Source organism: Malaya genurostris, chromosome 3, assembly GCF_030247185.1.
Source record: "Malaya genurostris strain Urasoe2022 chromosome 3, Malgen_1.1, whole genome shotgun sequence".
In the NCBI taxonomy this organism is placed as follows: domain Eukaryota; kingdom Metazoa; phylum Arthropoda; class Insecta; order Diptera; family Culicidae; genus Malaya; species Malaya genurostris.
In genome coordinates, this window is record NC_080572.1 from 205345876 (window position 1) to 205371214 (window position 25339).

Sequence of the window (25339 nt, forward strand, 5' to 3'; positions counted from 1 at the left end):
GGGTATTGTTTATATTAGCCCACGGTCTTAGAAAGCCTTTGACAGGACAAACCGAGTAAAAAAAAGTTACAGGGTTGTGGGCGAGACACGACCGAACATAATGACATTAAAAATACAATTTTTAAACTCTCTCATCAACAGATTTAAATTTAAAAAATAGGCAAATAATGGTGAAATACTAACGTTACTAATATATCATCGTCAACTGCGTTCAAGAGGTATTTATAACAATATTCTATGCTTTTTGCGAACTTCGACTTCCGTTCGTAAGTAAAGATTTCTGTTTACGACCAACGCAGTCGCAACCTAATATTGAAAGAATGAGAAAAAAATTCCCCCGAACACATTTTATTTACCTCGAAATTCGACATATTCATACTAAAACTATATTGTAATTTATTTTTCAGTTTAATGACACATAATGATTCTGAAACTGTATGACAGTAGCTTTAACTTAACTTTAACTTTAAAGTTAGCTTTTTTAAAACCAGTCGCAGGAAATGTTCGGTATGTTAGCCTTATTAAATATTTTTTTATAAAAATTGTTTTTATTATCCTTAAACGAACATCTACAGATACTTCAAATGAAAATTACCGTTCTTTTTCTATTTCTGTATACAATAAAGAAAATTGTCAAATTTATCTACCGTTTCATAGAGTGGACCCTTAACGGAAAGATGAAAAGCGATACATAAGATTTAAACTTTTGCGTTGATTAGGGCCATCGTCCAAGTACCATGCGCGCGGGTGGGTTTAGAAAATTATCGATGGAAATTTTGACAAATTAGCCAAACCCAAAAGCATACAGACCTTTGAAAAGCTTTTATCTATCTGCAGGGCAAAAATGGCTGAAAAATTCGGAGGATTTTTCGAGTCTTATCAAAAATAGCTGAAAAAAAGAGTTTTTTTTGTGATCTTTAACAATTATTTGAAAAAATAATTCGATGATATGAACTTTGTTTTTCAAATGAACCTTATGCTGGCTACAAGAATCACATTCGGACACATTTTTGGAAAACCTTTTCACGCTTTTCACGGAAAATCAACGAATTTCATACAACCGATTTCGTTGAAATTTTGGAAATTCGTTGATTTTCTATGAAAAGCGTTAAAAAGTTTTCCAAAAATGTGTCCGAATGTAAACTTTGTAGCCATCATAAGGTTTATTTGAAAAAAAAAAGTTATATCATCGCATTATTTTTTAGGATAATTGTGAAAGGTCACAAACACTCATTTTTCAGAGCCCTTTTTGATATGACTCAGAAAATCCTTCGAATTTTTCAGCCATTTTAGCTCTGCAGATATATAAAAGCTTTTCAAAAGTCTGTATGTTTTTGGTTTTGGCAAATCTTTCAAAATTACCATCGAAAATTTCTTAAAACCACTCGCGCGCATGGTACCTGGACGATGGCCTTAAATAGAAATATTCCAAATTTATCACACTCGGTAATCTGTTTTTGTTTTTTAGGGCCGATGCGAAGAAATTGGCTCCGAGTACACCGTAATTTGTTGATTGTCGTTCGAAAAACAAAGAAAAATAATGAGATGACAATTACCTCACAATCGATACGAAAGCTCATGCATGTACTCAAAATTGGAAAGGACCATCGGTGGAAAAGTAAAAACAGTGATGACTAATGACTACTACAAGTACAAGCAACATCGAGAAAGAATCTTCGAAGTTCTAAACGAAAGGGAAACATGCCCACCTATCGATCAAGCGCCATTGAGCCTAGCCAGACATTGAAACAACCAACCCACACCTCGACACGAGATGACTCACTTTAGTCGCGCAAATACAGTGTCATCTTTCCTGCTATAGGAAGAAAAAGGAACGGGCAAGGTACCGGAAGCATCAAGACCCACGTGCGTCTGCGTCTGCGAAAGCGAATGCAACCTGGTAGCTTGTAATAAGGAACTGTCATCAATGTGTGAGGGAAAGCGTTGTGTAATTTTCGAATTTTTTATTAAAGTTTTTTCCGACAATTTTTGCCACTTTTGCTTTTGAATATACTTTTTTCGCATACAATAATTTATTATAAATACATCCTATTAGAGTTTTCCGGTTGTTTTCCGTGTGAGATAGTGATTTTGTTCCCAAAGGGGACACTCAAATTTTTTCACGTGAGAAAATGAATGCGTTTTCTGGTTCTGCCTGTTGCTGTGTTCTTATGTTCATCTTGAAAAAGTAATATCAAATTTACTGGCAGTGATGCTTAAAATCTGGAAAAAGCACTTCGATTTGCATCATTTGTACTTTCGAGAGCGGTTTACCTGACTATTTTGGGAGAGTGGAGTTTCATTGTCATTCATTATTTGGTTTTCGTCTATTTGGTAAGGCATATCCGACTTTTGTTTTCGGATCGATCTCGTCTCAAACGCAAACATTTCCTATGGAAAGACAATTTCATAACTGCGAAGAACTGCTCTGCTTTCGAAATAATTTACGATATAAAAATAAATAAATCTTCTTTGGCTTTTCCTAATAAAACAAAAATAATCATAATTATATAGACAAAAAAAAACAATTAGGATCGTGCTTAACAGAATCGATTCATAACATGTTGTCTCTTTGCAAATGGAACGGAGAAAACTAGAGAGTGAGAGAGAGAGAGAGATGGAAGCTGGCGCGGCTGATCCGTGCCGCGTTCCACCGCTGAGGACGTATTTCACTGTTCGACGGCTATATCTCGATTGCATTGTTAGAGAAAAATAATAATAAATAATCGCTTAGTTCTTTGTGATTAATGACTTGAATAGGTTGAGTGTATTTTTGTCTCTACAATACTTTTTTGTTCTATTCTCTCTAGAAAGTCGGATTTACTTAGGTTAAATGAATAATAATTATTATAGTAGGTTCATAGAGATTTGACTAGAATTATTGATTTCTTCCTCTTGCAGTAATAATGCAATACTAATGCGTGTTTTTTTTTCAATTAGTAGTATTCAATTCAGAGTTCGGTAGACTCTTTATTTTTTCTTATTTGGAACGATAGGTAATTGTATACCATTTTGCAGTGAGGTTAGTGAGTAAATGTACAAAATGAAATTTCGTATTAATTTCAAATTCACTGAAAAATTCTCGAAATTTTGTTTTGGATTGAACTCGGATTAATTAGATTGCTATAAAAATTCACATATTTACAGGCTTTACTGGACTTGATTAGGAGATCATCGACTCCTTCGATTTACGATATTTGCTACCTATTATCATCGTGTATTCAGGTGATTTGTTTAAATGTCATTTACAGTCTTTGGTATCTTGGATCGAAATGGAACGTCTCACGGTGCAATGCGCCATCTAAATGGCTATCCGTGCGAAGGAATAATCAGTTCAATTCATTTGAACTGCAAGTAATGCACTTTTTTCTATCGAATTCATTGAAATGTTACGTATTTGATTGGAGTTCAAAGTTTTATGCTACATACGCAGCCAGTTCGATTGTCGTGCAAAACGTTCGCGTTCATTCCGTTTCGAATCTTTACAAAACATCACACAAAGCTAGTCCGATCGATCGTTGCCTGCTGTGCGAAGGATCAGACTGTCGAGGTCACTGAGCTTTCTTTCATTGCATTTATTGCTCTTCCGATTCAAGACGCTAGTCCCTAACAACAAGTGTTCGATGGTGCTAAATGTAAACATACACGTAAATAGAAAATAAGTCTATACACAAATCACAACTTTTTCCGAGGCCCTCAATAGTTCAATTCGCATGCACAGCCTCGACGTTTCACTAGTCTACTAAACGGTACCGAAGACTACATGTTTCACTCGCTTTTGAATTTTATACTCTTCCGCTCGACCCCGAACTAGACGAAGAAAGTTTTAAATCACGGGGTGCGTTTAGAACGCTACCGAGCACATTCGAGTGTATTCCCAAACCCAACTATGTGTCTGTGTGCGGTTTTCTAAAATCCAAAATTGTTGAAAAGACGCTGCTTCAGTACTTGTTCGCCTTCCTCCTCTAGCCTCTGGACGGTGACGGTGTTGACCAGGTTGAATACAACGGCGAAAATTGTGCACGCTGCATACACTCCCAGCGCCACCCACCAGAGCAGCTGTTCATGTAGTTTCTGCTCGAAGTTTTTCAGCACTAGCAGCCCGATCGTCAACCCAGCCAATGCTCCGGTCAGATGGGCTACGTACGATACTGATGGCGCACCACTTTCCGGTTCCACCGCGTACCGGGAATAGATCGCGAAACCCACGTCGCACGATGCTGTTTTTTTTTTTGGTGAAAGAAGAAAGATACGGAATGGTTACTATTTTGGGTAGAATAAGATAGCAAAATGATTCAATGATACAACAATTTTACTAAAATGATATGCTAGAAATAGATGATAAATGATATACGAATACTAACCGAACAGGAATATCGCCAGCAACCGAATTACTCCATATTGCATGTTTCGGTAGTTTAACATCACGTTAGCCAGATGGGCAGCTAGAAGGGCGTAAACACCACCACTAGCACCAACTAGGTATACTTCGGGATCGAATACACTAGTACCTGTGAAAACGAAGCATCATGTTAATGTTTGAATTGAAACCACGAGCCAAAAAAATCGTTCAACGATAGAGAAATAGACCGTACCTAGCGATCCTGCAAGGACACCTGCTAAATATACACAACCGATCCTAGTTGATCCATGTACCATCTCCAATGGTAATCCAACTAGGAGCTGAACGACTAAGTTGAAGCCGAGATGAAACCACCTGTGAGTCGAAGAAAAAAAACAGAAAATTGTTAGTAAACTCTCAAAAGACCAACCGAATTGGGCTGACTTACCCAGCATGTAGAACCATGTAGAATAGGAACCGCCAGATTTCGTGTCGTTTATCCGGCCGATAAATGAACATCGAGTCGATTGGAACCGGTCCGGCCGGATCCGCTTGTCCCGAGGTCAATGTATGATAGGTGAAGAATCCCAACTGCAAAAAAAATGAAAATACACAGGTTTCAAAGTTAGTTTCGGAGTCTACAGAAAGGGCTGGAGAGTTCGATCAGATACCGGAAGGGAAAGGATCACACTTTTTCGATGAAAGACTGTCACCTAACCCAACCGTGAGAGCCAATATGCGACCAGATTCCTTCTTTCTGAGATCATCTCTCCAGCACGCTTGTTGGCTGCATTTGCTTGCATATATTATATGTTGTATATGCAGTGATATAATAAAAGTATAATAAAAAGAAAGGGTACATACCTCAACTAATGTAACTAATATCACAAATAATGGAGGCGGACAGCATGAATAATTGTCTGCATAATATTTCCGATCCCGCTCTTCGGGGAGCACTTCCATTGCAATTACGTGCACCATTCTGGAATGAAGAAAGACCAAGAAGACAACACATATAAGAACGGTAAGTGAAGAGAAAACATTTTGATTCACTCAGAGCTTTCCTCAGAGCTTGCGAGGATTGCGGATTGTTCATGCATGCATAGACAGGGGTAAGAAAGATGTACAAATTAGCATTCAAACAGGTACAGGGCGCAAGCGCAAACACAGAACTCACTTACCTCTTGAATAATGGTGGATCTTCAAATATCAGATGAAAATCGTTCTCCGAACAAACTTCACGATCGCGATGATGTACTGCACACTTGAAACTACGCGACCGCTTGCCGCTCATCTGTTCCGGAGTCGGGAGAAACATGGAAGAAGAAAACAGAATGACATTAGCGATTATGATTTGAGACATTTGGCTCGGCTGCGAGTGCAGCGAGCGGCCGTGAGGAAGAGGAAAAAATCGTTTAACATAAAATTGCAATCAAGCGGTGTAATATTTTACTATTGCTATTATGAGAAGAAGAAAAACACTCTGGTGAAAGTATAAATTAAAATAATTAAAATATTAGCTATTGTGTTTCCGAAAATCGAGCTCATCAGCTCGAGTGTGTCTACTAGACGAGGTGGTTTGATGGTGGCTCATTTTCCCTTCGAAAACAATTGCGAGAAAAGCTTCGGCTGCCTCATAACAATCGAAAATTTCCAAGAAAACAGCCGCTTTCAGCTACAGTCTTCTTTTGGCTGTAGCCAGCCTTTTCCCGAGTAACTTGAGCCTCATATTAGATAATTATGGGCACTTCATTGCTAACCGACTCCACCAACTAGGTTCCAAATCAGAGTCGAAAAATAGTGGTAAAAATAAAATAGTTGATGCACCGAGAAACCGAGCGCGCCCGATTTTTTTTTCACCGCGTAAAAGCGTTGCGGTGAAACTGTGATTATTGTTTTGATGACGCTCGTTTCCCACCGCACCACCAACGTCGAATGAAGAGAGAGACAGACAAAAAAAAACTCACGCCACAGGAAAAAGAAAACACAATCGCATCATTAGCCGAAATGCGAAAGTGTTGCGTTGCATCGGTGCGACCGTGAGACCGTGGCGCTGACGTCACATGCGGAAGGTCTTGAGCTCTCTTGAAAATGAGACCTTCCCAGAGCTGAATAGTTCCAGCAAAAAGAACGTGTCAGCGAATTCTGATTTGGGCAAATAGGTCGTTTTCATTAACGATTTAATACTAGAACAGATATTTTGAATCAATCAATTTTGAATTTCCTATGAATCAAGTAACTAGTAGGTATAAACTACACTGTGGAAAAAATTCATTGTGATCTCCGAGAAGAAAATAAGATTATCGATTTCCGAAGAAAAATATTTCGTAAGTAGCACATATAGTCTTCATGATAAATATTCACGGCGAACGAATTACTGGCTGTAATACTAGGGAAGCTCAACAAGTTCTGAGATATGGCAACACTTGTTTCAATAAACCGAATCTAACATCAACATCATATAACTGAATGTTTTGAACGGTATGCGTGCTCAGAACACTGTGTCATTTGAGTCTACTGGTGCTATTTACACAAAGTTACAAAATTCGGCTCGGCGGAACATGGAATTTAGACTTTCCCCGTGGTTTATCTCAACAACATGTATGCTGTGCGGGACCAGATTTCGATTCAGGCATGTCTGTTTACAACTATCGAGAAATAACGGCATTATGTGCAGTATCGTAATTCGTTCGAACTGATTGTCTTGGTTTTCATTACGCGTAATTGCTCAGATTATATATCCGAGAACCTACACGCACTCATACCGAGCCGATCTATCAAATCAATAAATCTTGTGTCATATAACTCGTTCATCATTCAATCCCTTAACGCATGATCACAAGTACACCGATTTCTCTGCAGCTTTAGAAAAAATAAATGATGTTTAAACTAAGTAGAATTGGTTTCATTGACTCTTTGCTAAACTGGTTGGGCTCGTATTTAACAGATCGTAAAATGCCGCACGGAACGACCGAAATTTCCAAAATAACTATAAAATTAGTTAAAATTGAGAATTTACTTTGCTGAAAAAACTCTTATTTTTAGAGAATGTGTTTAGTTGGCGAATATTCTGGACACAAACCAGCAATATTTCAATCCAACACGAAATTCTCATTGACAACTAATTTTGTTATTAAAATCAGAAAATTTGTTTCTACTTATCTATCACTGTCATTACTGAAGGATAGCACAAAGAAAACAAAAATGAAATTGGTTTTATCAACAAGTTTATTAGCCAAAAACTCATGAGAAGTGTCAAAGCAAAACAAGCCATTAAAAAGCTAAAAGGGGCAGTCTTGTTGAAACTGATTGCAAATTGTTTAGATGTTTTTCGCATGTGTTACGATATTCCATATATAAATTTCTAAACCGATATGTGAAAATAACGTCAACTGTTAGTGGAAAGTGTATTTATTAAGAATTTGTGCGCATGTGAAGCGATTGTGGGTAATAATGTTTTTACGTGGAACAGTGAAGTGAGTTTCGAATGTTGCACTCTAATTGTACACGTCAAATGATGTTTTTTGTATCTTCTAACATTCCGGGCAACGCAGTCCGGTGTACTACTTGTATTCGGTTTTTGTTTTCGGAGTGTTGAGTTTTCAGTGAGAGAGTCGATCTCGCGAAGTCGAATGAAGAAAACAGCGGTTTAGAAGTAAAATTTTCCAAAAGCAGTTTATGATTCGCTTATGTCTTTTTCTCCAATACAACATCGTATTTATACCTGCCAATATAGAAAAGATAACCGCGACTGAATTTTTTTTCGGTAGTAGTGTGCCATCTAGTGGCTAGTAGTCATTACGGTGTTAACGTTTTTTCGGTGACAGAGCGCCATATAGCCGCAAATTGCAGAAACTAATTCAACCATTTATGTTGGTTGAAAACAACGTTTTATTTCTAAAAAAATAGTTAAATGGATATGAAGGGTGCCTTAGCTAAAAAAATGACAGCACGTTTAATGGGTGAATTCAACTAAATAAAAAGCCATTTCAACAAATATTTTATTATTATTAAGGGAACTAGAATTAGAAAATCTAAATTAGCAAAAGTAAGATTTTTTTAGTTGTCTTAAAAAATAACTAACTAAAATCAGAAAATCAACTAATTTTTTCGCCAAAATACTGATTTCGGTCTTTCCGTGCGGTGAAAATCGATAACATTACTTCACCATTTGCTGTCAACTCCGCAGTTCCTCAAGGTTATAATTTATCACCATTAATATTTGTTTGTTTCACATACCGCCAATTTATTTGAAAAAATCAACCAAATCTGCCGATTTACCAAGATTGTTACAAGCTGTCGATATACTGTCAGTTCGCAGAAATGTATTTATGGCAACTTTCATTGCAGATCTGTAAAGCAAAGCTAAGTCACGGCATTCCTTTTGTGGAATTTCGCCTATCTGTTTCAACAGACTTCGTAGTCGATTCATAGCTTACAGAATAATCATTGCATGGCTGGTACTACGATCCTACTGACACTAAGAACCCTTCCAGGTCGTGGTTCGAACATACGACAACTGGCTTGTAAGACCAGTGCGTTGACCGGCAAACCCGAAACGATCGTAGATCTGCCCTAATCACGAATCGATTATTCTGAACTCTTACGCTCACTTAGCAGTATACTTAATGAAGTGTATTATTTTAATATTTGTAACCTGTTGGTTTAAAAAAATGAGGAGGTTTTATGCCTACTGCGGACGAAGTTGAAATTTTGGTAATAGCTTAGCTCCAGTGGACTTTTACTTGACCCAAAAACAAGAACAATTTGAAAAAATAAAGGAACTATTAAATATAATTATACTATGTGACTATTTGGCCGTTAAAAAAAACTTGCTTTGAACAACAGTTAAATCGTTTTTGATAACAACCCTTTATTTTTTATTTAATTTTTTTCGGATAAATCGTCCATTGGAATGTTACAAAATTAATGTTCGATTCAACGCTTACTTTTTCGACTAACGAAAGAGAAGAATTTCCAAAAAAAAAATAAAATATTATCACAGATCGATTATTTCCGGATAGCTGGACAGATCGATTATTTCCGGATAGCTTCGGTAAAATTTGCCACCAGATACCGAATGCTCGTAGGTGGTTCCCCGGCATGACAGTTACTGAAGGAAGCGAACCCGATAACCCGGACTCTGCTGAGGGATAGCGAAACAAGCACACCTATTGTTTTATCAATCTTTCACCTTCTTTACCTCAGACCACTCACGGGCCATACAATATCGAATCGAAGAAAATGCGCTGGCACATGACATTTGCCGTCACGGTGGGTAATGAAACCAGCTCGTGTACATTGTTTTCGTTCGCTGTCTGTTTCAGGAAGGGGAAAGGATGATGCACAATTATAAAAGGGGGGCGATTGAATTCCAGCATAATTACAACATGCAGCCTGGTAATTAGAGTGATACGCGTCAAAACCTTGGCATTGGGGTACGTTCATACAGCCCGTTTGGGAAAGTAATGCACTGAAGGGCTTAGAAAAACGCGGTTCGTTCCGCTAGCTGACCACACGGTGTTCCACAGACGACTAGCTTCTGAAATAGTTAATTAAAATCTTTCTCTTCGAAGCTGAGGGTTTTAATTACACGAAAAGGGGTATATTAGATGGAGGCTCAGACTAGAATAACTAGAACATTTATTTTACTCCGTAATCTTCATAATTGATTATAGTATACAATAAACAATGGATTAGTCTGGGAGCGCGGTGCAATGTGGAGAAGCAACGACGCGTTTCAAGGTAAGAATTGACGTTTTGATGCGTTTTAAAATCTAGATAAGAACTCGAAGAAGGCAAAAAACGCACTCGTATATCGAGAAAGACGGAAATAATGAACTATAGGTAGCAAAGCGTTCTGCCCCAGAGCAGCCGCAATTATATCCACATTCGTCCATCAAAAACACTACTTTTGCTTTGAAGTTTTTTTTATCTAACTAGCAATTATGACATCAAACTAGGAGTTTTAAGCGCCTGATTTTAATCTGTCCACATACAGCATGGCAACGGAAACGCGGAAGAAAAAAAACATCGTCATGTCGTCAACCGCAGCGTTGATTACCGCTGATTAAAGTGTCAAACTATGTGTACCAAAATGACACTTTAGTTTTCCCGGATGACAGCTAGAAAACAATTGATACTCCCGAAAAAAACGTACCTAGTTGGCACAAACCAGGTACCAGTTGGGAGTCAGCTATCCGTGAAATTACTTCTCTCTCGCTTCCCTAGAAGTGGCTATTGTTTTCACAGTGACTGGAAGGTTTTGCCGCCCTCTTTTGCGAAGCGAGCCTATTTAGTGCCATCGGAGGAAAAAGCTAGTTTTTACGGAATCATTTTGATTTTCACAAGATATGCGCGAGGCAAATCATCGATGTTCCACGCAGGGGAAAAAGTTGAAAAGTTGAAGCTGAATTCACATTCTTTTGCTAACAGGGTCGTTATGACGTGGGTTGTTATTCATGTTTATTGGATGTCACTTACCATGGTTATTGCTTCACCTTCCCGTGAAGGATACAGTTTACATTGAAATTTGGAATCAACCAGGTAATCTTAAACGTATCATCACCACCAGCAGTTTGGCTCGACGTAAGCCAACCAGGCAGCAAATGCAACCGGCCAAAGTGGGCAAAGTTCCTTGAACCTGTCTGTAGTTTTCCACTTTTTTTTAGTTGTGTTTTAATCGCTTCAGCTGTTGCTGCCCTCGACATTGCACTCCCTTGGAAGACCTTTAGGTACAATCTCGTTTCGTTCGTTGCTTTACACTTAATGCTCCAAATGGCAGTGCACCAGTTCCCAGATGTTGAAAGACTCCGTCGTCTACTGCAACACCCCAGCCGACTATCAGTGAAATGGGGGAGAAGTACTTTGCTACCTTGCAAGTGTACAAGTTCGTTGTTTAATGAAAAGAATGCATTAGGAAAAGCGCACAGAATTGTATACAAATCGCAAAATATTTACTATAATAAATAGCAACAAAACGTTCTGCTTCGTTGAGCACACTCCGGCGCAACGCGAAGCAACATATTTATATATCTCAAGGGTGGTGTAGTAGCGAAAAAACGGCAATTTTTTCTCGCCGAGTGCACCCACCACAAGGCCTATTGTTCGTCGTTAACTCCCCACGATACAAGTACACAACAACAACAACAACAACAAAAAAGCCGCACAAGAGAATTATTCCGACTGACATCAACCGGGTCGCTGACGTCACAGAAAATCTCACGCAGCCCAGCCCAGAGATCAAGGTGATCAAATTGGACTTTTCTCTGTTAAATAATTCATCGCCAACACTCATTCCGTGCGAGTTTCCGTGCACATACACTTCTATCTACGATCACCTTGGACTTGAAACGAAAATTCCACAATGAAAAGAAGAGAAAAAGGGTAAAATATAATTTAAATTCATGTTGTTCTTGTAATTTCAATGAATTTTATATGTGTTTCCGGTACGAACTAATCGGTGGAGGTCGCGCGGCGGTTGCGCAGGCCACGGGGGTAAATTCCGAGAGCTGCTCGCTGTAACCTGTCGGTCAGGAAGCATGGTCAAAGCGAATCCCATCTCATATCGAGGCGAGTAAGAACTGCGGATGCACGGAAAAGGCCCGAAAAGGAGCCGGGGATTTCGAAATAAAAGTACGGCAATATAAACACGTCTCCCGCCCGGTACACGACCAGACGGTCAGTATCAGCGCCTTAACCGGGCGCGATAAAAAAACACGTCACGTTACGAGCCATGAAAAATGATAGAAACAATATGAAATAATAACGTTCTCATCAATTAATTACATTACTTCTCAGTTAACTCCCCTGCTGGATTATCTCCTTTTCAACCGATTCCGGTTCGTGAGATTTGGTACGATTGCTACATTCGGGTACGTTCTATATAATCGAGCTCTCCGCTTCTAAAACGGACAAACGAGAAAAAAAGAAAAAATCGTCAGAGGTCGAAAATGATTCGCTACGCCACCGTTGTGTAGGGCTATGGTTTAACCTTTTGTAGTACGAACATCATTATCATCATTCTTTTATTGAAACAATTAGATCAGCGATCTGGGATCAGGAGGAGCCCTTTTCCGATTCGGCCAACCAACCGAGTGCAAACAGAAGATCGCAGCCAGCCACGTGTGCGGAAATCATGCACTTTCCATTCCTGGTAGTGGCCAGAAGTAGCAAACAGCAAAAGGATGATGATAGCCGGCACACGCCTTTCTGTTTACACCTGCAGCGGATTTTTGTTTGCGCCAGTCAATCCATCCTGGAGGTGGTTGAAAAGGGCGTAATCGGCTGTCCGGTTGTAGCAATTTACAGACTTAACCTCAAATTACGGCTTTTCGTCCAGCGGAATCGAAAAGAACGAAATAGACATCGTGATGCACCTGCCCCCGTTTCCCCCGGGTACGGGAAAGGCATAATCGCATGAAGGCGAAGAATTTGTTCGTTTCAGAGGGCTATTGGAAATCGGCGATCCGTCAAATTAAAACATGACGAGCAACATTTCGCTGACTCGGTAGTCCACTGTCTGTCGGAGTGGGGCGTTACGCTTTGTTGTAAAGCCGACAAAGACGCAAACAAACACTCACAAACTGTCAAACTGACGGTTTCTCCCCGTGATGCCTTCCCCGATAAGTGAATATTATATGCGTGGCGTAAACATCACCGGATAATGGCTTAGGTCCAGAGCCTAAGTGGCCGTAATTCTTTCCGCGTTCACGCAAATACATTAATATCATTTCCATCGAATCAACGCTTATAAGTAGCTTGTTTACAAAGATTTTGACATGAGCTATCAAGGTATTCCTCATCCCTGAGAGAGCGGGATAACTCGCGAGTAATTTAAATACAATTAGTTCACTACTACGCGATAGCAATCTGCCGGGAGAAAAAAAAACGGCACGAAGCGCGAGCGCTAGCAAAGTTTTCATCACCTCCGAACTCAGGCGCTCCAAATCTGGTTAATTTTATTAGCCCGTTTTGCCCCCGTTGGTCAGGTATAATTTCGCTCCGTGAAGATCCGATATTATTTATAATTAACCGTGTGTAAACATTACATAAATACCGACTTCCTGTTCTACTTTTCCTGGGCGCACACGGGCGTACAACGCTTCTTGAACTGGACTTTCTCGATCGGTACTGCACCATTGCTGCGCGCACCGAACCGAACGCAAATTACCACTTGGAGGCCCCCGGAGGCCGCTAACTTAAAGCGGTATTTAATGGTTGCACCCCCAACGAACGTTGGCGGGTAACACGAAATCGTTTTAGCCTAGTGAAATAGAAACGCGAAAATGAAATTTCGTTCAGAGAAAAAAAACTGCAATAATCAACCGTTTCGGTTTTGGGTCAGCCAGAGTTGCATTGATTAGCGGAATAGGTCTGACGGTTGTTAAATACTGTGCGGGTAACAGACTTCCTATATGGAAAGAATAAGCTTAATAGATTCGACGGTAAAATGATATTCTTTCTCGGAAAAGAATGGAAAACCTCGGCTCGAGCCACACAAACTAAAACAAGTATCAATTATTTCCAAAGAAAACCTATCAATTGCAGTGGTTTCTGAATCCGAAACAGCAGAAGTAAACAGCTACCTCGAATCATCCATAGGACCTTCTAACCCACACGCCCGAACGACAAATAAACAACTAAATTAGTACCGAGGGCACGCATGGTCTGTTCGAGCGCTACGATCCAACCAAACCGTACAGACATTCTTTAATGAATATCGAGCAACCGGAAAAGTTGTACGCCGCCTGGGCCATGGCGCGAGCCAAGCAGCGGCAGCCGTAGTTTCTGTTTTATTTTTTTTTACACTGATGTTGTTTAATCGATATCAGGTTTGTTAAAGACGCCAAAATGTCTGATGTAACACGAGCAAGAGTGAAATGTGCTTGTAAGCCCGAGCGCCGATCGAAGCTCCTCAGCCGAAGGTCCGCGACGGCGTTGCGATGGGGCCCGTTCACGCATCGCACCAGTCAGCAATTAATTACGGGCCGTATCTTTGAATTGACTCTCGTCCGGGATCGGATTTCAAGTGGCTATGTCTGATCAAACCTGCGCTGCACGGCATCTGTGTGACTGGCACACGTTTTGTTTATCGCGCCAGGCTGAGTAGTGCGTGCGTTTCGTTTGTATTGTTTATCTCAAGTCCACCAGCGAGTTGATCGGATTCCGTTGATGGACTAGAGGCTGGTACCGGTCCGTTCTAGTCTACACGAAATGGTTATGAAGTGTGAAAATACTCCGGGATTACTTACGAGCCAATTATAGGCGTTGTTTACACCAGTCTAAACGAGCAGCAGTTAATAAGAGCGTAGCAGTGAAAATAAACCATCAACGGTGAATCTTTAGCAGCAGCAGGGGTTCTTTGCCATGGATGGATTTGCCAAGTTTTCGTCGACTCTCAAATGTCTCTGAATGGTGCAACCGTAGCGGCCCGAGCCATTCGTGGTTTTTTAGTTATTAGTAGTCAAGTGGTTGCATGGATGATTGCGACTACGGACTTTACAAGGAAAGGAGGCTCACAAATAATGGGAATTAGTTTTGTGAACATTCCAGTTTATGACTTCAAGGAAAATGCACCTGCGTACGGACCCAATCATACTATTTCGCGGTTGTTTCAAGTGTTACTTGGTACCTAAATACCGGACGATCAACAGTGCCTGGTGAAGGCGCATTGCTGTGTCTGAGTGGAATGATTTCATTTCTATTCTATAAAAATTTGCCATCCCATGGAATTAATATATGAAAATTGTAGAGCCATAGTTCTCAAGAAAGAACAAGCATGTCAAGATGAAATGCGGAAAAGTGAGACCAGGTGTACTATTGTGAGAAAGTGAGTATCACTTTCTCCCGTTCCCGGTGCCAAATTCTGATAATTTTTGAACGACTCGGTTCAAAACAATAATTTGTGCATTGTATCGTTAAGTATTAACCATTTCATTCGTTTTCATTAGCTCGTAGTAAATAACACCACGATAATCCCACAGAATGCAGAGCATTGTCTTCTTGCCGAACCGGGTTGACTATGCTATCGTCGTAGTCTACATTTCATTCCTCATATAATTACTTTTGAGTTTGCGTGTCATCTTCGTCCAATAATTCGGTTTCTGGGAATTTTTTGACGGTCTTCCACATTCCTCGTTTCTCACACCAAAATCACCCTTTTGAAGCGTTCAAACCAAATCAAAATTAACATATTTTCGGAACAGATTTGAATTTATTAACATCACAATTTTAATTAATTGTATGACATGGCTTAAAAAAATCAAAATTTTTATTTGAAATAGGTTTTATTCAGTTCGATGTATGCATGTTTATTTCCACGCATAGCGAAATTAATGTGTAATCCTAAAGAGCCATAATCAAAATAAAAACTATTTCATCAAGATTTATTGAGTTTAAATTGATCTTCAGAAGGAATACATTCAAAGACAAAATATTTAAACCACTGATAAATGTCAAACAATCTAAAAAATGTTGGTATCTTACGTAAAAAATGTGCCTATTATGTCATCTTATTTCATATTTGAAACCAAGTCACGTTTAACAAACATAACGCCTGGATATCAGGAGTATTATGCATGGTGTATTTTTTATAACAAGAAGTTTATTAACCAATCATGGAATCTTTCGTCTAAATCATTCAAATTGTTTTTAAAAGTTCTCGTGGCACATCCGAGCTGTAACCCGGCAGAGGTATTTTTCAAAACGATAACTCAAATAGACCAGACGCCGCCAGACAAGGCCAGTGCAGAGGTGCCAGCCCTGGTTGTAGTAATACCACTCAAATTATTTTACAATGCCAAATATATTTATGAGCTTGTGCTATATTTTTATACAATTTTTGATCTCTATTGGCCGATCCTTACATGCAATTATTGAAGCTAAAAGGATGACAATTGTTTTCCCAGGTGTAGTCAATTGAAATAATTTAACGTGATCGGCATTGATTCAATGAGAACACGGTCACTCGAAACAAGTTCAATCGAATTATTCGACATCCGGAATATTGTCAACATGCGAATACAGGTTTTCCACTCCGGCCATGTCCGTTCCTGCGGCTGAGAATTTAAAAGCAAACTGCCCCAAACAGCTCGACGATTATGTCGTTACAGAAAATTGTCGCTTTGTTAACGTGTGAGCCGAGCACAATCATCGCCAGCTAAAGATAATTGCATAATTTCCTCATAAAGACGAGCAGATTTGGACCCCGGGAGGAACGTTTCGTCATTCATAATCTTAATTGATCAAAACTCGGCGTCTTCGAATGGCGCGCGAGTAAAATAGCGGAAGGAAAATTAAGTCATGATGACAAATTGAAAGCGCGTGGAACGGACCCGAAGTAGCCGAGTCGAACTAATATTCCTGTCTGACTACAAAACCAGCGACGCGGTTGGCAAAATAATGAGAAAAAAAAACTCAACTCATACAGAAAAGTAGCAACCGACTTGGCACCATATGGCTATACCTATAGCTGATCTCGCTCGTTCGTTCGCGTTCATTCACTGACGGAGAGTGTTGCCGTCAGTTATCGAAATCGTTATTGCTGCTTCACAGGATGTGTTCAACAATCGAACACAAGGGCAGAGGTGTCCATCAGCCGCGCCAGTGGAGAGTGAAATCGATAACATATTCGGTATTGCACAATTGTCAGGAAATTACGGTTCAAGCATATTGCAAGCTGGCAACTCGGAACATACACGCGACTGGCGCTAAATTCTACCAGACGGTTGAGCGAGCAGCTGAGCGACCGGATACAGCGATTTACTGCAAGAATTTCAACGATTCCGCACGTCTCAGTGCAGCTAGTGTTCAGCTACTACAACGATTAGTAAAACGAGAAGTGTCGCGGACAGAATGCACTTGTGACAGCTCGATGATGGCAGTCCGCGCAACAATGTACGAATTCGTCTAGACAGTTTTTCCTTTAATCTTTTCGCTTTCATTTTGGAAAACTGCCAACCGAAGCACTTAATCTTGTTCTGGATTTTCTCCCCACGGCAGTATTCCTATCCAGACTCCAAGATACGCACGACTGTTTGCGGGACGTCTCCGCAGTGTTGCGGCGTTGTGAGAAAGCGAAAAACAGTTTAATGTCTCATGACAAGACATTTCCTCTCGGGCTGCCAGACGGAATTCTTCGTGTTTGTCAGGAGGCCGACTGCCGGCAGAGTATCCCAGATCGAAGAGGAAACTTTTACTTTTGTTGGTCGCATTGTGATGTCTGCTGGTATTCCCATTCCAATGACGTCACTCTGAAGTGTATGCTCTCTCCCTACTTTTGGCTCAGTGTCAGGCCCCACAGCATTGGCGGCGTGGTAAGCAATACAGACGCTGCATTTGTCATTCAAATAAACGAGCCGGAACGGCGTCGGTTCCGCGTGCGACAAGGTCTCGGTCAGCTAGGTTCCAACACCATCTGATCGGCGTGTTTGCATACATGCTCTATAGGATGGATTTCAATTCAATTTTTTCGAGAGCAACCTTGACAATGAATCATTGCGCGGAACGATGCGGTACTAGCCAAGGTCACCTGCGAATGTGGAACAAAAGCAAGCGCAAGCTAATCGAAAGTCAGGCTCATCAAAATTCCGATCCACCTTCTTTTATTTGGCCCGTCGACGGCCGAACACAATTCAATGATTCACTGTCAGCGGGCGAACATAAACTATTTCTCGTTTTGACATTTCTTTCATTTTTAAATATTTCTGCAATTTTTCCTCTGCATCCCGAAAACGAAGTCTGAAAAGCGATATCGCTCCGGCAACACCCACTTTATTATTGTTATTGAATCCCGAGCGCAACACGCTACGGTATTCCATCGGCAAGGATCTTCTGCCAAGATGCGTCCCGACAAGCCTGTGCAGTGCAGTGCAGTTGAGGACCGGATCCGCATACAACGTGAATAATTATTTTCAACATCGCCGCGAATCTGTAGAAAATATTCCCAAAACAAAACAGAGCCATTCCAATTTATAATTGACTTAATTTATATTCATCAGGTTTATTCTCTGATGCCTTCCCCTTCCTACCCAGAACGATCCGGTTCACCGCTGATCTAAGCCGAACAGTGCACAGAGCACAGAGCAAATCCACCATTCGGAGCTGTTCCCATTTTCGGAAATTCAACCGATCGTGGCCGAAGTCGCGGTCTTCTGTTTTTGGACAAAGCACGAAAATTTAGCTGCTTGCGATTCCTTGCCGCAAGGGTTACGTACAGTATCAAAATTAACCTATCGCCTTTTTTTTGTTTTGCTGGTCAAGCTACGCATTCTCCCTGATTTATTTTGATTTTCACGACTACAAAATTCGTCGAATATCAGAAACAAAGCAGTAGTGTTGCCGGTGCGCCGCAGTGCTTGATGGTTCGGTTGGTACAAACCAATTTGCAATTAATTTCAAGAATTCCATTTTGGGAATTCCTTCACTCCAAATGCCCAAAAACCGTTGCTGGTGTGAAAGAGCAACGGGGTAGGTGGAGTTTGAAAACATGCAAATAAATTGCGGTGTGTAAGTACACGCGTGTGAAGATGAATTCCTTTATTTTTTTTGTTGCTGCTGGTCGGGCGTCTCAGGGCAAGTGCCGGAAAGTATCGAAGTGTCGACGAGAAGCTGCTGGAGACTGGTACCCGGTTGACTCTGCGGTGTGGAGACCTTCGGCAACAAGACAGATCATTTCAACACGAAGCGCGAAAACGAGAAGAAAATATTTAAATTTAATATTACAAAATTTATGTATGCAAAAACATAAAAGAAGAATGCAAAATCCCGAAAAGACGCGTGAGAAGCACAGAAAAAAGGGTTCCCGATATGCGCCGAATTTGGTGGCAGGCGCCAATCGCCTGGAGGACATGCAGGAACTCGTATAGTAAAAAACAAGAGGCCGGTGACCGACGAAGGAGTTCGACTAATTCGGTCGGCTTTATGCAACCAATGGGCACCTACAACTAGCTCCGTGTGTGTGTGTTGATGTGTGTATGTATGTTTAAATATGTATAGCGATATCTACACGAACTATACATCGACCAAGGACTGTGCAGTCTAAATTATCGTTATCGCCTCCGGTACGAGGGTAAATTTCGCGTGCACAGGTGCAACGTTCGTCCCGGAGAGCTTGAACTGCAGTTGTCCGACTGCCAATGCGGAGAACTATTCGTCTTACGTCTTGTGGTGACCACCTGGAACATCAGCAACGGCAGCAGCACATGCCTCGCATGTTTGACTCCACCAACCAACCAACCAACCAGCCAACGAGAAATCCAACCTGTAATGGCAGTTTTGCATGTTGGGCTTTTATTTCCCTGCCGCCACGTATCAGTTCTCTTTTGGACTGTACGCGAAGCGACGATTAAATCCTCTAGCGCCGCCGTTTGTTTTTTTTTTGGTGTTGTTGCTGTAGTTGTTGTACACACAACTGCCCACAATCCTTTTAGTGACCGTCAATACCCACCACTCGGGAACAAAACTTCGACCTCACACTCCTGTCACGTGATTATTGAATTATTAAACAGGTCTAATTATAGAACTACCTGTCTGTGGTGTACATATATCGAACTGTCAGTCCCAGAGCCGACGGGTGACCGGTTCCGCCTTCTGCATAACAAGCAGTAAATGTTTCTCCCTTTTAGTGGTGCCAGATCAAAAGGTCCAATTATGCAGCGTTTCGTAATTGAACCGATGATGTTTATGGCAAACGATTCCGTGCCCCAGACAAGTGCAACACACTTACAAATTCTATTAGAAGGGCACGGCAGGGCAAAATCGATTCCTGCCGATGATCTCGGTCGGACACCATAACACAGAGTACAGAGAGGAGCCACACAAAAAATTAAAGGGGGCAACTCGCGCATCATCAATCATTATCTCCGAAAGCTAGGGTAAAGGAACTTGGGGTGGTACCGCAGACAGTGGTAAACTACCGCCACCGTTGCAAAACATTGCAGGGTGGTTGGTTCGTCGGTCGGTGTAATAAACTTTTATGGCCCCCAGGGTATCTCTTCTTCCTCAAAACGGCTGCAGAATGCATTAATACAGACAGGAATTACTGTGCGTTGTGGTGGAATGGCAAAGGTAGTCCCACACTGGCTCGGTTCCGAGGAATGGCGCATTTGGCTGTGATGAGATGTAGAACGCACTGAAACATAAACGCTTATGATAACGATGCCATTTGGGGAAGCTGCGTTATGGTCCACCGCTAGCGTTCTCAACCGAACTTCAATTTGATCCGTATGAGTTCCAAAGGGTTCGGTAGGGACCACAGACCGATCGGTCAGATTTTTAATTAAATATTCATGGAATATTTTAATTTCGAAAATTCCTTAACCCGATATATCATTAGTTTCTTCCATTAAAACTCGTACAGCTCTCGTTTGCTCAGCGGTTCGATTCGTCTGTGTTTTATAGATGTGAGAAGTTATTATTTTTAATAAGTGCCTCTTCAATCTACATAAAAGCGATATGGTCCTGAGCACATGTTAAGAGCCATCTTATCCTGCCAGCAACTGGTCTCGGTCAAGATCATCATCATCGGACCCGTAACAGGATACTTCGGAGTTAACACGAGCACTGGCAAGCAAGGAAGCATGCAGGCAAGGCCTTCCGCAGCAGCGGCAAGAAACCGATTAGATTTTAAACAGCGTTAAAGCGTATTTCGCCTAAAGCGCCGACCCGTGCAATAATTTCACCTGGACCGATCCACTGTTTGTCTGATATTGTTACTAAAGATATATAATATAACGATGAATGTAATTATAAGCAAAATAAATATTCTGTTTCTTCACGTTCTCTCCGTTTTAAGCTTTCCTTTCGCTTGTCGTAACGTACCCACTTACTCGTTGCATTTTTTTTCGGATGCTTCTGCGACGGATTCCCGGGTCATCTTATTATATTCCTTCTTCAGCAGCATCGCTGCAGCCGGTCATTTTGCCACATTCCGTGCAACTATTAATCTTGGCTCCTGCGCAAGATTTTGCCCGACCGGAGCCATTGGGCCATTGTTGTTCCAGGCAGCAGCCATCCGTTTGATATATTTCTAATAATCATTTTTGCGTCCGTCGTGAAGTCGCGTTCGTTAGCATTCGTTGCCATGACGTCACAGAAACACGAATGACTCACAATACAAGAGGCGAGGAGAGGCTTGCTGCTAAAATTGGCCAGCGCAAATATTGTAAAACATTCCCACGCTCACTTTCAGGACCGCGAGATTGTACCGTGGTCAACCGAATGCAACAAAGAACAGCCACAGCACACCTTTCAATCATGTAATTAGAATGTTGGTGTCAGAGCGTATTTGTGTATGTGTGTGTGTTTCTTTAGTCTGGTGGTGGGTTGGCAAACGGAAGACGGCCTCGGCGGAGAAATCAGATGTCACTTGATGAATGATTTGCAGCGGTGGTATCAAGGTGTTCAACAGATCTCGATACTGAAAATTTAGTTGAACATTGCTGTCCTTGGTAATAATTTATTCAACTGTTTTCCTTATGATTATTATATTCCTTGCATGAGCGCATGTACCGAAAAAATCTTTGGAACGAAAACTAAAATCACTCCTGGAATCTAACAACGTAAAATTCTGGTTCAATCTTGTCATCAAGTTTGACAGATTTCCCCAACACCAACCGACGAGAATCCCTGAGAATGTATTCGTGTGATGCGTTCGATTGGTTTTTCAGTGACTCTTCCGAGAAATTGCTTGGCATGCCTTCTCGAACATCATCCGAAAGTGACGCCCCACAAATTGGAGGTTTTGAAGTAGCACAGCGACAGCAGAAACAAAAAAAAAAGAACAGCCAAACCGGTACCCACTAACTATAACACGGACCGTAAGCCGCCAGTACGCAGGAAAAATTATAGCCTTTGAGCGAAATTCCTTAAGCCACGCAGCAGTATATCATATGGACATCGTACAATCATTATGCAGGTTGCAGCCAGCGACACACCGAATTCCGTTCCTTCCCTGATTTGACGGTATGTAAGGTAATGATAGCAACTGTCAAATTGTTAACGAATATATTGCTCTTATTCTCAATCCTTTTGGTAACCGTCAACGGTGTGGCCCTGAATCAATACAGTCCATCTTCTTGCCACCACGGAGCGGCTGTCCCACACGGGTGACGGGTGAAGTCGTTGGTGTGAATATACAAATTTATCTACTAATTACCACCTTCAATTTCACCCTGTCGTTTTACACCAGTTTCGTAAATATTATTACTGCCGGTGTTTGCCTTCGTTCCTCTACTCGTGTGGTTTTTTGCTATCCATATGTTTATTTTCTAAACATATGAGATACTCCGATGATCATCATGCTGCTATTCTTCGCGGCGGTCATCTTGTTTATCTTTTTTCACTTCTTCCACCGTATCCCCGGTTGCCGGTAGGTGGTTTTCGGTTTCGGCTATTAGCAGCAGTGGGAGCCAGCAGAAGCACCAGCAGCTGACCCATTGCGGTCTCTTGCTCGGTTCTACTATTAGGGAAGACAGCCAGAACGGAATCTCCTATGGCTCTCGTGTGTACCCACAGCCAGCAACCGTCTGTATGTGTGAGGAAAGGTGTGATTGAGTGCACGAAAGATGAATGCTCCTTTGCGCTACATGTCTCTATTACATGCCGGAGACTCGGATGGACTCGGCGCTTGCTAAATGTCGGATCACCAGCGGCCAGTGAGTCAGCCACGCGTAGAATAATTTACGAGATGCTGTTACTGTCACATGCCTTCTGGCTTTTATTTATTTGTTTGTCCTCTACAACCAGAGGCACCTCTCTCGCGCGCTCTTCGCTCAAATGTTCTAGATTGCAATCGATCCTAAGGTACTCGCGTGTGTGTCGCAAGGAAGCAGACCATTCGGTGATTGACAGTTGCGTTAAAGTTGTTTATTAGATTGAAAGTCTGCCGGGTCTGCGGTGCCCGCTTTTCCCTGTGCTATTAAAAGGCAGCCACCGCGAGGGAAAAGATTACCGTAATTGTATTGTTTTAGCTTTTTTCGCATTCCTAAAGAAAAGCAGAAAAAAGCAAGCAATCCCTCTCCGCTGGTGGTGGTGGTGGTGGTGATGGTGATGATGATGCTGAGATGCTGCTGCTGCTGCTGCTGTGCTGGTGGCATCGGTTGGAGTTGTACAACACCCATAAAAATTCCTTCTAAAGACAACGGCGGCAACGTTTAACACGGCGGTCGTTTTTATAGCACACCAATCACAGTGTGCAGAAGGCGCGAGTGCGAGGATAGTCGACCTACGAGAACAAACTAAAACATCATCATCAATAAAGATACCAACCGTACTTTGGGTAATATTGCAAAATAAAGCAATAACAATAAAAGTGTTTGTATTAATTTATTTCGAAGATTCTCTCCATGGTCCGGAGATGTTTATTGCATAACTTCGGGAAAGCATCTTTCTCGTTGATTTCCGATCAAATTAAGTTACAGTATCCGAGCCGGGGGGCGTGGTAATAAAAGCAAAGCAACATAACAAACAAGTCCTATTTTTAGCAACCTGAAGAACGGGGCATTCTTGGGGATATGTCTGGGAAGAGTCCCTGGCATCTACGGCGATTACGTCATGCTCGTCCTTCCAGCATTCGGTAGATCCGAAATGATAAACGACAGCGGTCGGGAGACGCACTGGAAAACTGTCGCTTAATTGTTCCACGAGCGAACGTCTGTGTAGGTGTCGCTGAAGCACATTATAAATTAACAGGCTTCCCATGTCAACAACGACAACCTGCGGCACATCATCCTCTGATGTTGCCAACGATTACTCTACAGTTCACCATAAATTTCAGCTTTTTGACCGATAAAAACCGACGCAGTGCCTCCGCCGTCGAATGTCGGTGATGGTGGTCTAAAAACGCCATAAAATCACGCTCGGCGTAGGTCATTTGAATAAACGGAGGGAATGCCTTTAAAATCGATTAATGGCCGATTAAGACGTTCCCGGGTAATCCGGGTGAGACCTGCCATGGCAAAGACGACCCGTCGTTCATTAAAAGCCGGGAGGTATCCCGATGAACAAACATACAAAGACAGAGAGACGGCCAGGTCAGTCAAAATCAGGGAAAGAGCAAAAAGGGAAATATGTAATGCACTGTCCGTGTTCTTCGGGGGTCGATATCTTAGAGGTGAAAAAGGAATTAACAAGCATACCCGAGAAAAAAGAAGCCCAGTCTTCTGGAACCCGAATACGTCGTCTCGTCTCGTGCTGTGTCTCGGCTCTGTAACAACTTAATTAAATTCGACCGCCGGCTCGGCAGTCAAGGACACACGATCAGCCTCGGCATTAATGACACTACTGCCGAACTGACATCAATTAAGGGAGTGCAGAAAAAATTTTCGGACTCGGCAGCTTGATCACCGAACCAGAATATGAATCACCATCACCTTTGATGTTGAGCGTGTGAGTATCCGCTATCGAGCCGGGGGATGGGGCCCGGTTCGGTAGTGATCCAATCAGAGCACGACTAGTGACAATGAAAAGCCTGGCCCAAGAACCGAGAAATTTACCCCCCATCACGTTCACAACTGTGGCACTTTCCCACTTAAAACCTCAATTGACTGCTTCGGCGACTGCGAGTTCACGAAACGGTGAAAAAGAGCAGTCAATAAACAGGAGAACAGATCTAAACCTATAATAAACAAATAAATAAATTTATACAAAAGAGATGATACCGTCCAATAATAATATTGGAATAATAAAGAATAATACCACAAATCGAGCTCAAGCTCCAGTGAGACCACACTGCTTTATGGCTTTTTGAGCGAGCAAAGGAGCAAATTCAGTCTGTTGGCGAACAAGTTACGAAAGAGGAGCCGGAAAAAAAACTCCATATCCAACAAGCTCCATATCCATCTACCAAGAAGGCACCACTGAGCCAGTTCAGCATCCAGGCAGAAAAGAAGGCAGTTTGTGTGAAGCGTGAGGCAGACCACCAGGTGATACTCATTAATTCGTTAACACAAAAGTACAATATTTTAGTGAGAAAGAGAGACGGTCGCGAGAGTTCAC

At 41.6% G+C, this 25339-nt stretch overlaps 1 protein-coding gene across 2 annotated transcripts in view; it reads right to left on the minus strand.

Moving 5' to 3' along the window:
• Positions 1-1944: 1944 nt before the first annotated feature.
• LOC131439447 (protein rhomboid) overlaps positions 1945-25339 on the minus strand; it is a 206971-nt gene continuing 183576 nt past the window's right edge. For both annotated transcript variants that reach the window (XM_058610449.1, XM_058610450.1), the window contains 6 exons: positions 5524-5636; positions 5207-5324; positions 4791-4933; positions 4596-4717; positions 4365-4511; positions 1945-4220 (listed from right to left, as the gene is read on the minus strand). In XM_058610449.1, the coding sequence (XP_058466432.1) occupies positions 3910-4220; positions 4365-4511; positions 4596-4717; positions 4791-4933; positions 5207-5324; positions 5524-5636 (954 nt within the window). In that variant the 3' untranslated portion in view covers positions 1945-3909. The remainder of the gene's footprint in view (positions 4221-4364; positions 4512-4595; positions 4718-4790; positions 4934-5206; positions 5325-5523; positions 5637-25339) is intronic.